The 13,643-nt window shown below is 45.2% G+C and overlaps 1 protein-coding gene across 1 annotated transcript; it reads left to right on the forward strand.

Moving 5' to 3' along the window:
• The first annotated feature begins 6,366 nt into the window (after positions 1–6,366).
• On the forward strand, positions 6,367–13,643 carry LOC102428014 (serine/arginine-rich splicing factor 7-like). The gene is made up of 8 exons (XM_006103374.3): positions 6,367–6,571; positions 8,849–9,029; positions 9,491–9,667; positions 10,755–10,841; positions 10,926–11,027; positions 11,716–11,769; positions 12,285–12,321; positions 13,585–13,643. The coding sequence occupies exons 1-8, from the start codon at positions 6,382–6,384 to the stop codon at positions 13,609–13,611; spliced, it is 855 nt and encodes a 284-aa protein (XP_006103436.2). The 5' UTR covers positions 6,367–6,381; the 3' UTR covers positions 13,612–13,643.

Genomic DNA, 13,643 nt, shown 5'->3' on the forward strand with positions numbered 1-13,643 from the left:
GGTTCCAATTCACCATCCTGCTGTCCTTTGCTCTGGTTTATGATCTTTTTTAAAGGGTTTTTTTCTTTTGTGCCTCTAATTCTGTTCTTTTAATTCCTTGGGATGATTGAAAGGAAAATAGTGCTTTGTCAGCATGGAAAGGTGAACAGATATGGTGGGTCCCAAACTTTTTGTGCTTTGGTAAGCACAGCATGATATCAGAACAGCACTCTTTGTCCAATATTGGCTTATTTTATGTTGCTTACCAAGGCCCTGAGAGAAAGTGTGCATGACTTTGTGGTTCTAATTTGCAGCCTGGTGCCTCTATTATTGGTGATGTCATGGTCACCCAGAAAAGGAGGCCTTTGTTGTGCCTCTGTGAACAATATGAAACGTATTTTCTGTTCACAGCATTTATTACATAATTCTCAGCAATTTTTCAGGGGATTCTTACCCACATACTGTAAAGGAGTCAGGTAACATAATATATAAAATTTCATAGGCTGGTGCCATTGGTTTTAAGACACTGAGCATTAGATTGAACCACAATTAGGACAGAAACACTGTGTTCATAGTGAGTGGATAAGACTGGAGTAAATTACATGAAAAGTGCTGCTTCTCAATGTTATCCACAAATGGTCAGTGGGCTGTGGCTTGTGTGATCTTCTTGTACAGACATTCTCAGGACCTCCATCACTGTCTTCTGTGGCTGAAATAGTTGACAGAAAAAATAATGTAATAGTTGTTTGGATTCCCCTCACCCATCTAGGGTGTTCACTTCAGGGTTTGCTCAGCAGGCAAGACCTCCAAGCTAGAGGCAGGATAAGCCTGTAATCAGTCCCAGGATGTGTCTTTTGTGATTCCTTTTGATTCTGATGGCAATCGTCTTCACTGCTTGACAATATTTGCTGCCAGTAAGTAGGCTTCAAGATGTCAATATGCAAAACTAAGTGTTTATTTTTATTTTTAAAAATAAGTATTTTATATATCTTTAAAATGATTTATTGGCTTTTTAGAAAGAGAGAGAGGGAGACAGAGAATGAGAAATGGCGATATGGAAAAGATGCAGCTAACAGCTGCCTCCTTCCTGCCACCTACAGGGCATCCAGGCAGGAATGGAACCCATGACTTTCAGGGCAAGGGATGGTGCCCAACCAACTGAGGCTCACTGGCAGGGAAAAGTTTGTTCCTGTAATATTATTAATTGTTGTATTAATTTCCATACCACCAACTCTACACCTGTTGTGCCACATCCTGTATATTCTTACTGCCTTTTTATAATCTCCCTTCCTGCCTTTCTTGGCCCTCCATGCAGTCATGGATTTTCCTTCTTTAGAGTGGAATAGTTCATATTTTTCTAATTTTATAAGCACTAGAAGGTGTGTAGTCTTTAACAAATACTGGTTTCCTCCATGCTACACAGTTATTTTCAGATTCAACACTAATGTTTATGTGGATAGTTATGTTTTTTTTATTACTGAGTAGTACTGTGCTCTATGATATTGAATTTATCTATTGGTGTATTTATGGTTTTGGTTATTTCCAGTTTTGGGGTTTTATAAATATTGTCTTCAGTTTCTATAGAGACGTATGTTTTACTTCTCAAACTATTGCAGTGTTGGTGAATGTTTTACATTTAAAATATGGGGAACTGTTTGCCTTCCCACTAACCCACTGTATATAAAAATTCCAGTTTTTCTGCTACGCTGCCAGCACGTGCAGTGGTTAACCTTTTTAAATAGTGGCCCTGGAACCCATTTATGTAAGAAATATTTATGGTGAGTGTTTTTCTCATGAGTTTATTTATACTGTCTTTATCTCTTTTGTTAAAATGTCAGCTCAGCATCTTTTAAAATTGTTTAAATAAATTTATTATTTTAAGCTGAAGGGGTCCTGTGTAGCATCTAATACATATGTTTGAATTTCACTCATTCTTCAATGACTCCATGACTTATTTGCCATTTGGAACCATAGGTTTTGAATACTGGAAGCAAAATTGTTTTTTCACAAATGTATGTATGTATGTATTTATTTATTTATTTAATAGAGGCCCGGTGCACAAAAATTTGTGCACTCGGGGGTCCCTCAGCCCAGCCTGTACCCTCTCTCAGTCTGGGACCCTAGGGGGATGACCACCTGGTGGCTTAGGCCCGCTCCCTGGGGGAACGGGCCTAAGCTGGCAGTCAGACATCCCTCTGGCAGCCCAGGAGCCCTCGGGGGATGTCCACTTGCTAGCAGGGAGCAGGCCTAAGCTGTAGTCAGACATCCTAAGCACTGCTGAGGAGGCGGGAGAGGCTCCCACCACCACCACTGTATTGGCAGCCGTCAACCTGGCTTGTGGCTGAGCAGAGCTCCCCCTGTGGGAGCGTACTGACCACCAGGGGGCAGCTCCTGTATTGAGCACCTGCCTCCTGGTGGTCAGTATGTGTCATAGTGACAAGTCATTCCCAGTCGTTCTGCTGTTAGGGTCAATTTGCATATTACCCTTTTATTATATAGGAGTGCCTGGCCAGCCTGGGTGAGGGGCTGATGGCTGTTTGCAGGCTGGCAACAGCCGCTTCAGGGTAGGGGTTCCCCCCTGGGGTGCCTGGCCAGCCTGGGTGAGAGGCTCATGGCTGTTTTCAGGCTGGCCACAGCCCCTTTAGTGTGGGGGTCCCCACTGAGTTGCCTGGCCATCCTGGGTGAGGGCTGAGGGCCGTTTGCAGGCTATCCACAGCCCCTTCAGGGTGGGGGGTCCTGCTGGGGTGCCTGGCCAGTCTAAGTGAGTGGCTCATGGCTGTTTTCAGGCTGGCCACAGCCCCTTCAGTGCGGGGGGTCACTGCCTGAGGTGTAGCCATCCTGGGTGAGGGCTGAGGGCCGTTTGCAGGCTATCCACAGCCCCTTCAGGGTGGAGGGTCCTGCTGGGGTGTGTGGCCAGTCTAACTGAGGGGCTGAGGGCCATTTTCAGACTGTCTAAGCTCCCCACGGGGACCCTCACTGCCTGAGGGTGTGGCCAGCCTGGGTGAGGGGCTGATGGCTGTTTGCAGACTGCCCACAGCCCCTTCAGGGTGGGGGTCCCCACTGGGGTGCCTGGTCAGCCTGTGTGAGGGGCTGATGGCTGTTTGCAGGCTGGCCACAACCCACAGCCACCCAAGCTCCCAGTGGAGGCTGGCTGGAAGCAGGTATCTGGGATTTGTTTATCTTCTATAATTGAAACTTTGTTGCCTTTAACGGAGGCCACAGCCAGCTCAGGGCTAGCGGGAAGCTTGGCTTCCTCCATTGCCCAGGAACCAAGCCTCCTGCTTGCTCCAGCTCTGTGGCTGCCAGCCGCCATCTTGGTTGTGTTAATTTGCATATAGTCGCTCTGATTGGCTGGTGGGCGTGGCTAGGGGCATAGCAAAGGTGCGGTCAATTAGCATCTTTGTCTTTTATTAGTGTAGATTCGTTCATTCATTTATTTATAAAGGGCAGGATATTATTCACTTCAACAGGGAAGCAAAAAACACAGCAGGAACATAATTTGTGTCTGCACTAGTGATATTGCTGGTGACCCTACCAGATACCACACTAATGCAGTAACAGAGATTTGAGCCCAGAACTTACATCCAGTTGGGGCCACTACTAGGTCCCCTTCAGCACCTCCCCAGGGTGCATACAGTCTACACCACTCTGTTGTGTCTTCCTCATTAATGCCGTCACTTCTGCAGCATTTCACCAGCGGCCTCCTATGCTGGGTGTGAGGTGCTGGGCCGCAGGCGCTCATGCCTAGAGCTGCTTTAACAGGAGGATCCTGAGCAGATCATGACTCCTCTGCAGTTTCTGGTCCCCCAGATAGACGTCGGGAGCTGTCTTTAGTAGGGGCTCCAGACTCTTCTTGCCCATGAAGTGACCCATGGCTCAGAGGTTGATCCGCGGGTACATGCGGATTTTGCCAGCCCGGCTGCAGGGCTCCCTGAGATCCCAGATGAGTGAGGCTGTGTTGTCAGTGAGCAGAGGGAAGAGCAGGACACAGACAAGCCACTGAGTGCCCCCTGCCCGCAGGCATCACTGTCTCCTGGCCGCACCACAGAGCTGCAAGCTTTCACAGCGGCTCCCTATTTATTTTAAAATCTGTTCTTATTGCTTTTAGAGAGAGGAAGGAATACTGATAGAGAAATAAAAACATGTGAGTGGGGGACATAATCCATTGGCTGCCTCTTGGAAGATCCACACTGGAGATCGAGCTCGCAACCCAGGCATGTGCCCTGACCGGAATTTGAACCAACAACCCTTTGGTCCCTGGTTAGATGCTCAACAGCTGAGCCACACTGGCTGGGTGTATTTTCTCAAATTTAATCCTAAAGGCCATTAAATCCCACTTCTAAGACACACTATTAAATTAATCTGCATTGCTAACATTCTTTTCTAGGTTTAAGTATTCAGTAGTACAATAAGACAAGGTTTGTAGTATTTGTCAATTGCCCTGGTGTAAATACTCTCATCATTGTCAGCTTCAAACTGCTAAAACAATGGCACTGAACACTGGCATGATAAGATACTTCAGTAGCACATCATGATGTTTTATTTGCAACATACTGATACAGTAGGAACAAATATGCTCAAGAACATTCATAATAAAATAGTAAAATAATTGGGAAGTGGCAAGTTTTAAACATTATTTAAAACTTTGACTTAAGTATAATTGATATAAAATGTACATTTTAACTACATATATATAAATTTAAAATACATTTTAATTGGTTTTAGAGAATAAGGGAGAGAGAGAAAATCACCGATGAGAGAGAATGATTTCAGAGAGAAAGGGAGAGGGGGAGAGAGAGAGAGAGAATCTACAATGATGAGAGAGAATCATTGATCAGCTGCCTCTTGCACGCCCCACAGTGGGGATGGAGCACACAACCTGGGCACGTGTTCTGACCGGGGAATCAAACTGTGACCTCCTGGTTCACAGGTCGAGGCTCAACCACTGAGCCACGCCAGCCAGGCTCTTCTTAGCTTTTAAGGGTCCCCACCTGACCTGCAGCTGGGGCAGCAACGAGCAGCAGCAGCTCATCTGTGGCTGAGCCCCTGAACCTGCACTCAAGGACCCCTTTTCTCTGATTTTCCAGAGAGCTAACTGCAGCCCTGCTTTGGCTCCCTTATTTCCCACAGTGTTCCTAGAGCCGCAGGAGCCCTGCCTAGTCTCGGCTGTTGCTTGTTCTATCCTAGGGCCTACATTTGTTTTCATTATCTCCAGCTTCAATAAACATGCTGGAAAACTCCTGAATTCACATGAAATCTTTTCAGCATGAAGTCAAGAACTCAAACATTACAGGCCAACCTGAGGCCGACCTGGTCCAGGCTGCTTCCTGTTCCCGAACACAGTTATGCCTGGCACACCCTCTAAAAACACACGCACAGGCATGGTTTTGCTTACAAGGGTTGGGAGGAAAAGTGATGGCCGACACTCATTTTGGTTTTGTTGGGTCAATTAAATTTTAACACTTTTTTTACTATTGTTGACTATTACAGATTTCCTCCCATTTCTCTCCTCCCCCTTTGCCTCTGTCTACCTTCCACCACGACTTCTAGCTTCCCCCCCCCCATTTCTAGGCCCCACCACCTTATTGTCTTATGTGTCCATGGGCTATGCATATATGTATATACTGGAGGTCCGATGCACACAATTCGTGCAAGAATAGGCCTTCCTTCCCCTGGCTGCCAACACCGGCTTCCCTCCGGCCATTGGTAGGCAGCCAGGACCTTGGTTTCCCTCACAGCCCAGGCTTCATCTGCAAGGACAGAAGGACCTCTAGTCTAATTAGCATATTATCCTTTTATTATTATAGAGTATTATAGATATTCTTTTAAAAAATATTTATATTGCTTTTGAGAAAGTGAAAAGGAGATAGAGATGAAAACATCAATGGTGAGAGAGTCACTGATTAGCTCCATACTGGATGCCCCCTGCCCCCCCCCCCCCAGTGGGAATTCAGCTGGCAAACCAGGCTTGTGCCCTGACCAGGAATTGAACCTTGACCTCCTGGTTCCCAAGATGAGGCTCAACCACTGAGCCATACCAGCTGGAATATAATTATTTTTTAAATTCTCACTTGAGGATATTTTCCCATTGATTTTTAAGAGAGACTGGAAGAGACAGGGAAAGACAGAGAAATACGGATGTGACAGAAACACATTGATTGGTTGTGTCCTCCCTGAGCCCCGACCTGGGCCTGGATCAGGGCGGAGCCTGCAACCTAGGTACCTGCGGGTGCCCAGAATCAATCGCGGGATCCTTCCGTGAACCAACGCTATACCCACTGAGCCCACGTTCCCATGGAAACGCATGCCTCCGCTTGTGATTGGTCCTTTACGCTCTTCAGTCCCGCCCACACACACGCGCCGCCGCTCCGGTGTCCTTTCCGCCCAGCCCCTTGGTGACGCATGCGCAGAGAGACCCAGCCGCCGCGGATATATCGACCGGAACCCAGGCTCTTCCTGGTAGATGCCGCTGGGCCGTTGGTGCGCGAGGTGTTCGGAGGTGTTCGCAGCTGCTCGCGTCACTCGGATCCTGGACGAGCCGAGCTCGCTCGCGGGCCAGTCAGCATGTCGCGCTACGGGCGGTACCGAGAAGGTCAGAGGGTGAGGCCTGCGAGGCCGTGGGGTTGGCGCGGCGGTTGGCGCGGCGGTTGGGAGACGGTCCTTCCGCGTACGTCATGGCGGCCTGGGCGCGCACCGTACGGAGCCGGAGGCGTAGGGGCGGGCTGTTGAGGGGAGTCGGGGAGGGCGAGTGTCGGTCTGGGTCAAGTTCCCAGTTAATTCCCGGGCACTTCCGGTCTCGCGCCCCGACCCCAGGCAGGCGCCCGGCCCCTGCTTGGCCGTTGCCCTTGGAGCCGCCGGCCGTCAACCCGCCCTCGGCTGCCATTTTGCCCGCAATCGCGAGCGCGCACGGCGGCGCGTCTCCCGGCCGCTTTCCCGCCACTTTAGCGGAGAGTCTGGTCGCAGCCGGGAGGTGACGGGTGAATCAGACCCCGGACACCACCGGCGGCTCCGAGCCGCGCGTTCCCGTCCGGCGGCCGGGGCCCGAGCCCGCGGGGCGGAAGCGGGGACGGGCCCCTTCCCGCCCGGCGGCCGGCTGGCTTCTCTCTCTTCTCTCGCGGCTCTTTCGGGCGCGGGTTAGGACCGGGGCAGGCGCCCGGGGCAGTTGCCGCGGCGGTGGGGAGCCGGCGCAGCCCTGCTCCTCCGGGTCCGGCCCCCCGGGCGGGCCCGCCGCTGCCTCCCGCCGCCGGGTCCGCGCGCTCCCAGCCCCGAGGCTGCCAGGACTCGGGGGGGGGGGCGGGACCGCCTCCTGCTCGGACTATCCCGCTCGCTCCTCATCTGCTCCCGTGTTTTCGAGGCGTTTCCCCACCGTATGAAAGGGTGTCCCAAAATTCACGCAAGAAGTAATTTTGATAGAAAACAGGTTTATCATTAAAAATTGTAAATTTTTTTTTATTGATTCATAAAGGATACAGTATCGGGCAGTGATGGCGAACCTCTGACACACCTGTCAGAGGGGACACGCGGACTCATTTATTTTTTTGGGGTTGATTTTTCTTTGTTAAATGGCATTTAAATATATAAAATAAATATCAAAAATATAAGTCTTTGTTTTACTGTGGTTGGAAAGATCAAAAAATTTCTATATGTGACATGGCAGCAGAGTTAAGTTAGGGTTTTTCAAAATGCTGACATGCCGAGCTCAAAAGGTTTGCCATCACTGGCCTAGGGTTATATATGGAATAGCATGTTGGGTAAATGGCCTCCACGGCTTTGCTGGCACATACGCACTCTTTTTTTAAAAAAATATATATTTTTTGGATTTTTTACAGAGAGGAAGGGAGAGGGATAGAGAGTTAGAAACATCAATGAGAGAGAAACATTGATTCAGCCGCCCCCTGCACACTCCCTACTGGGGATGTGCCCGCAACCAAGGTACATGCCCTTAACTGGAATCGAACCTGGGACCCTTCAGTCCGCAGGCGGACGCTCCATCCACTGAGCCAAACTGGTTCGGCCACACGCACTCTTTTGTTGAAGTTTTCCATGACCGTTTTGCATTAAATGTGGCTGAATTTCTTTGATAATTCTTCCTCCTTCAAGGTTTGGGTGGTCCTGGGCTTGTTGGCATAAACCTTAGACTTCAAAAAACCCCAAAGGAAAAAGTCCAACGGCGTTAAAACGCATGATCTGGGCGGCCAATTTTTGTCACCAAAACGGGGAAATGACAAGACCAGGAAATAACTCATGCAGTAATTGAATTGTTTCTTGGGCGTATGTGCCAGCAAAGCCATGGAGGCCATTTACCCGATATTCTATTCCATACGATATTCTATTCCATACATGACCCTATACCAGGGGTGGGCAAACTTTTTGACTCGAGGGCCACAATGGGTTCTTAAACTGGATGGGAGGACCAGAACAAAAGCATGGATGGAGTGTTTGTGTACTAATATAAATTCAAAGTAAACATCATTACATAAAAGGGTACGGTCTTTTTTTTTTTTTTAGTTTTGTTCATTTCAAGCGGGCCGGATCTGGCCCGCAGGCTGTAGTTTGCCCATGGCTGCCCTATACTGTATACTTTATGAATCAATAAAAAATTTATAATTTTTAATTATAAACCTGTGTTTTCTATCAAAATTACTTCTTGCCTGAACTTTGGGACACCCTTTAGAACGTGAAGAACTTTGTCCTACGCCCAGCTCTTGAGAAATGTGCCGACTTTGCTGGCTTTAAGACCACGTTAGTTCGGTTCCTGAGAAGAGCACAAAACAATGTTTGGCATGGTCTTAAGGGCGTGCAAAGAATTCGTTCAAACTTGGGTCAAATTTTGCCTAACGAGTGTTCTTCTGTTTGCATTTTTAAACAGAAACTAAGGTGTATGTTGGTAACCTGGCAACTGGTGCTGGCAAAGGAGAGTTAGAAAGGGCTTTCAGTTACTATGGCCCCTTAACAACTGTCTGGATTGCAAGAAATCCTCCGGGATTTGCCTTTGTGGGATTTGAAGACCCTAGAGATGCAGAAGATGCAGTTCGAGGCCTGGATGGCAAGTAAGTGAGATGCCAGTTACGAAACTTCGGTTCATGGGGACAGTCTGCTAGGCTGGGTGATGAGGTGGGTGCTAAGCTTGGGTTCTGTCGCAGCGATTCTCGACCTGTGTGTCGCGAACAATGAAAATACATCCTGCATATCAGATATTTACATGACGATTCATAACAGCAGCAACATTACAGTTATGAAGTAACAACGAAAATAATTTTATGGTTGGGGGTCACCACAACATGAACTGTATTAATGAGTCGCGGCATCAGGAAGGTTGAGAACCACTGGTCTAGAGGAAAATGTAAATAGCTAATCATTTTATTTGATTACGAAAGGGAGTGGAGGTGGCCTTCAAAGGGCTACAAAGATAGCTGAAGCCTGTGAAAACAGAGGGATGGAAAGTTCCAGATCCAGAGGTCGTATGTATTTTTTTTTTTAGCATTAGAATTTTGTTGCTTCTCTTTTACAGGGTGATTTGTGATTCCCGAGTGAGGGTTGAACTATCAACAGGCATGCCTCGGAGATCTTATTTGGATAGACCACCTGCCCGACATCCCTTTGATCCAAATGATAGATGCTATGAGTGTGGTGAAAAGGGACATTATGCTTATTATTGTCATCGCTATAGCCGACGAAGAAGAAGCAGGTATTTATTTTAAGGGAATGGTTGGTGTACTGGTTCATGAAGTAATTCTTTTATTAGCAAGGCAGAAACTAATATTTTTATATAACTTTGAATGTTAATTGTACAGGTATATTTTTACAATTTTTGTTTAATTAGGCAAATGTTAATATATTAATAATCAACCTGGTCAAACCTTTCAGGTTTCTTCGTTTGAGTCAGTCGCCTTGATTCAGAATGTCACGAGCCTTATGATATGCTGAGGCGCCTTGCAAATCGGACAATTAAGATCCTCCTAGACCAGTGATGGTGAACCTTTTGAGCTCGGCGTGTCAGCATTTTGAAAAACCCTAACTTAACTCTGGTGTCGTGTCACATATAGAAATTTTTTGATCTTTGCAACCATAGTAAAACAAAGACTTATATTTTTGATATTTATTTTATATATTTAAATGCCATTTATCAAAGAAAAATCAACCAAAAAAATGAGTTCACGTGTCATAGGTTCGCCATCACTGTCCTACACCTTGAGGTGATCAGCATAAGAGGCCAGATCCCCTCGAGTCATCTACACCTAGCTTCACCTTATTCTTTAAAGGGCAGAAAATTTGAGTCGGTGATCGCCGTAACAGTAAATTTGGCTTACAATTGGGGTCCCCTCCGGTTTAGAACGAGGAACACCAGATTGACCACATTTCCAACTAGAAAAATCTTCTTGCGTCAATCAAGCCTCACCTGGCTCATTTGGCTGTCAGTTTGATCGTCATTAGATTGAAGAAAACATCTAGATGCAGCGATCGGCTATCGATACTTCTGTATCATCTAGATCTACTAGACCACGGGCCAAAGAGGGTCGACCTGCAAACTTGCAAGGTTTATTTTAAATACACATTACAGTGTTTGATATTATGTAATTCTAAGATGTAATTCAGCTTTTAACAAATCTTTTTTTTGGTAGTTTAAAAAAAAACTGGACAACTAATAGGCCCAGAATTTATTTCCAAATGAGATAGTAAATTTAAATAGTTTTGAGACTTGATTTCAGCAGGACAGACACTATAAATACGAGTTGCCATCTAACATTTTGTTACTTTCCCAACTTGAAAAATAGGTCACGGTCTAGATCCCATTCGAGATCCAGAGGTAGACGATATTCTCGCTCACAGAGCAGGAGCAGGAGCAAGAGCAGGGCAAGGAGGTGAGAGATCTTTAATGCAAGTTTTAACAAGCAATAAAAAAACTTAAATTGGAGATGGACCTAAACCTCTGATTTAATTTTTAGGTCGAGATCAGCATCTCCTCGACGATCAAGATCTGTGTCTCTTCGTAGATCACGATCCGCTTCACTCCGACGATCTAGATCTGGTTCTATAAAAGGATCGAGGTAATTCCAGTATGTAGCAATTTCCCCCCCCTGCTTATTTGTATTTGGGTTGTCACGTCTTAATGACAAAAAGAGAGTGTTGTAAGGACATAGTTTGGCATGATGGGGTGAATTTGAGACCTTAGAAAGTTGTTAGGGAAATAGTAGTGTACATATGGGTAAATGTGGCTTGTTTAGCCGGACGCTTAAACACTGAAATTTAGAAGGTAGAAATCAAACTAAGAACTTCACCTCTTTACTCCTTTTGTAAAAGACCTGTAAAGGTGATAGAAATGAATAAAGTATAGAGAATAAGGAGTTGACAGTACTATAGATGATGGATGAGTCTCCTAGGTAGGAAATGCCATTGGGAGATATTGTGTTATAAATCTTTAAATGCAGAGATTTTAAGATAAAATCAAATCATATCAGTCTTAAATGAAAACCATTTACTTTCTCTTGGATACTTACCTAACAATCTAGCTCATTGGGTATGGTAGAAGCAAATAATTAAAATGCTAGTTCCTTATTTATTTGATATTAGACCTTGTTGAAAATGTGGCAACTTGTTGAATCTTAGACTGATAGAAGGCAAGAGTGGCATCTTGCTCAGTTTTGGCTTCTATTCCGAGCCTGCCTAATAAGGTGCTCAGAAGTTGTTTAAGGAAATTACTAGTGTGGACTAATTGGTATAATTTTTGTTTTTAAGATCTCGGTCAAGGTCAAGATCAAGATCCAGGTCTATTTCACGACCAAGAAGCAGGTAAGGGTGAAAAGCTGAACAATGCTCTTGTTATATGGCACCAATATCCAAAGACTTCCAAGTGTTTTGAATTATTGAGGCTTCAGGTGCCAACTCTAAGCCTAGGTGTTGAGTGGGAACACGGTACCTTGTTAATGAACTAAACTTTAGAACTTCATTTGTACATGGCCTCTTCTAGATGATTTCCTGGACGAGGGAATGTCAAGGTATAGTCAGAAAGCAGTTTGTAACTTCGGTGTTAAGAGGCCCTTGTTAGAACCTGTAGGTGCATGGAGAAGGATTCTGATAGGTGAGCTTTGGGCAGATCAATCATGATAAAGGCAGTTCATTTTATGAAGGCGAGTTGGAAGATGGGCTTTTGTTCGCAAAAGCTGATGGGCATTTTTTTTCCCAGTTTAATTGCAGCCTGACATTTTAATTTCAGGACAATTTGGGGGTTCATTTCATGATATTGTGACTGTAAGAAAGGGATTGGTTAGTACTTTTTCTTAATAGAATTTCTCATGTTTTCACAGCCGATCAAAGTCCAGATCTCCATCTCCAAAAGAGAAGGTAAGCTAAATAACTTGTTGCCAAATTTTAACTGTCAAATGTGGCCTCTGCAGAATTTGTTTGCTTCCTGCCTACTTTGCAGGCTTTGATTTTGAGCTCGTTGGAGAATTGGTGCTGTATATATAATACTAAGTTTCTTAAAGGATTGCTTTTCCTGCTTCATTATCACCTTATACTTTTATTGGAAATATTTAGTCATAAAATGTTAGAATGACAATCAAGATGTGTTTAGTCCTGTGAACCCTTAATTGTATAATTTCATAAGACACATGCTTTCCCCACACATAGGTAAAAAGGAAATGAAGAAAAATTTGTAGGTTGAAATCTTTTTTTTAAAATATATTTTACTGATTTTTTACAGAGAGGAAGGGAGAGGGATAGAGAGTTAGAAACATCGATCAGCCGCCTCCTGCACGCCCCCCACTGGGGATGTGCCCGCAACCAAGGTACATGCCCTTGACCGGAATTGAACCTGGGACCCTTGAGTCCGCAGGCTGATGCTACATCCACTGAGCCAAACTGGTCAGGGCTGTAGGTTGAAATCTTGAAGCTAAACTATTATCTGTCTAGTTCAATGATGGCGAACCTGTGACACGCGTGTCAAAGGTGACACGCGAACTCATTTTGGGTGACACGCACGGACAGAGACAAAAATAGCATAATTCAAATATTTGTCTCTCGTAACGGCCAGGGTTGGGCATCACTGGAGTAATATTATTACTCACGTTACTCATGATCAATAATGCAATTCTGAAACCGGATGTAAACCTGTACATCGGTGTTGCATAGCAAAGATCCATAGTGAAAACATCCAAGATACATTGTTCCAATATTGACATTAATATAAAAAAGTTAAGAATTGCACTATAAAAAGATTAATCTTTACTCATGACATGTTAATTTTACTCGAGTGACAAAATGCCCAATTCTGGAAACGGCCTCGTTATTGTCAACATGTGCCTCAGTTAAGCTTCCTGTGCATTCAGGTGCATTCGGCAAACGGACGCACTTGATCGCCATGTTTGTTAGGAGAGGAGTGGGAGGGTTAGAAGAAAAAGATATACAGTGCAACAGTGCTCGACGAGACATTCTGCGTGTCGGATAATTGATTACAGCACCATATATTTGTTGGTTATACATACTATCTTTGAATTGTTATGCACCAGGAATCAGTGCAACAACACTGCAAAAAGTTAATAGGTAAGAAACCTATCAACCTTTTATAAAAAAAACACCGTGATTTATATTTATTCATTTTTGCAGCCTTGTGATGGAGAATCAAAAAAATAAAAAAGCAAGATTGAATGATAAAGGAAGTGGAA

Source organism: Myotis lucifugus, unplaced genomic scaffold, assembly GCF_000147115.1.
Source record: "Myotis lucifugus unplaced genomic scaffold, Myoluc2.0 scaffold_482, whole genome shotgun sequence".
NCBI classification, from domain to species: Eukaryota; Metazoa; Chordata; class Mammalia; order Chiroptera; family Vespertilionidae; genus Myotis; species Myotis lucifugus.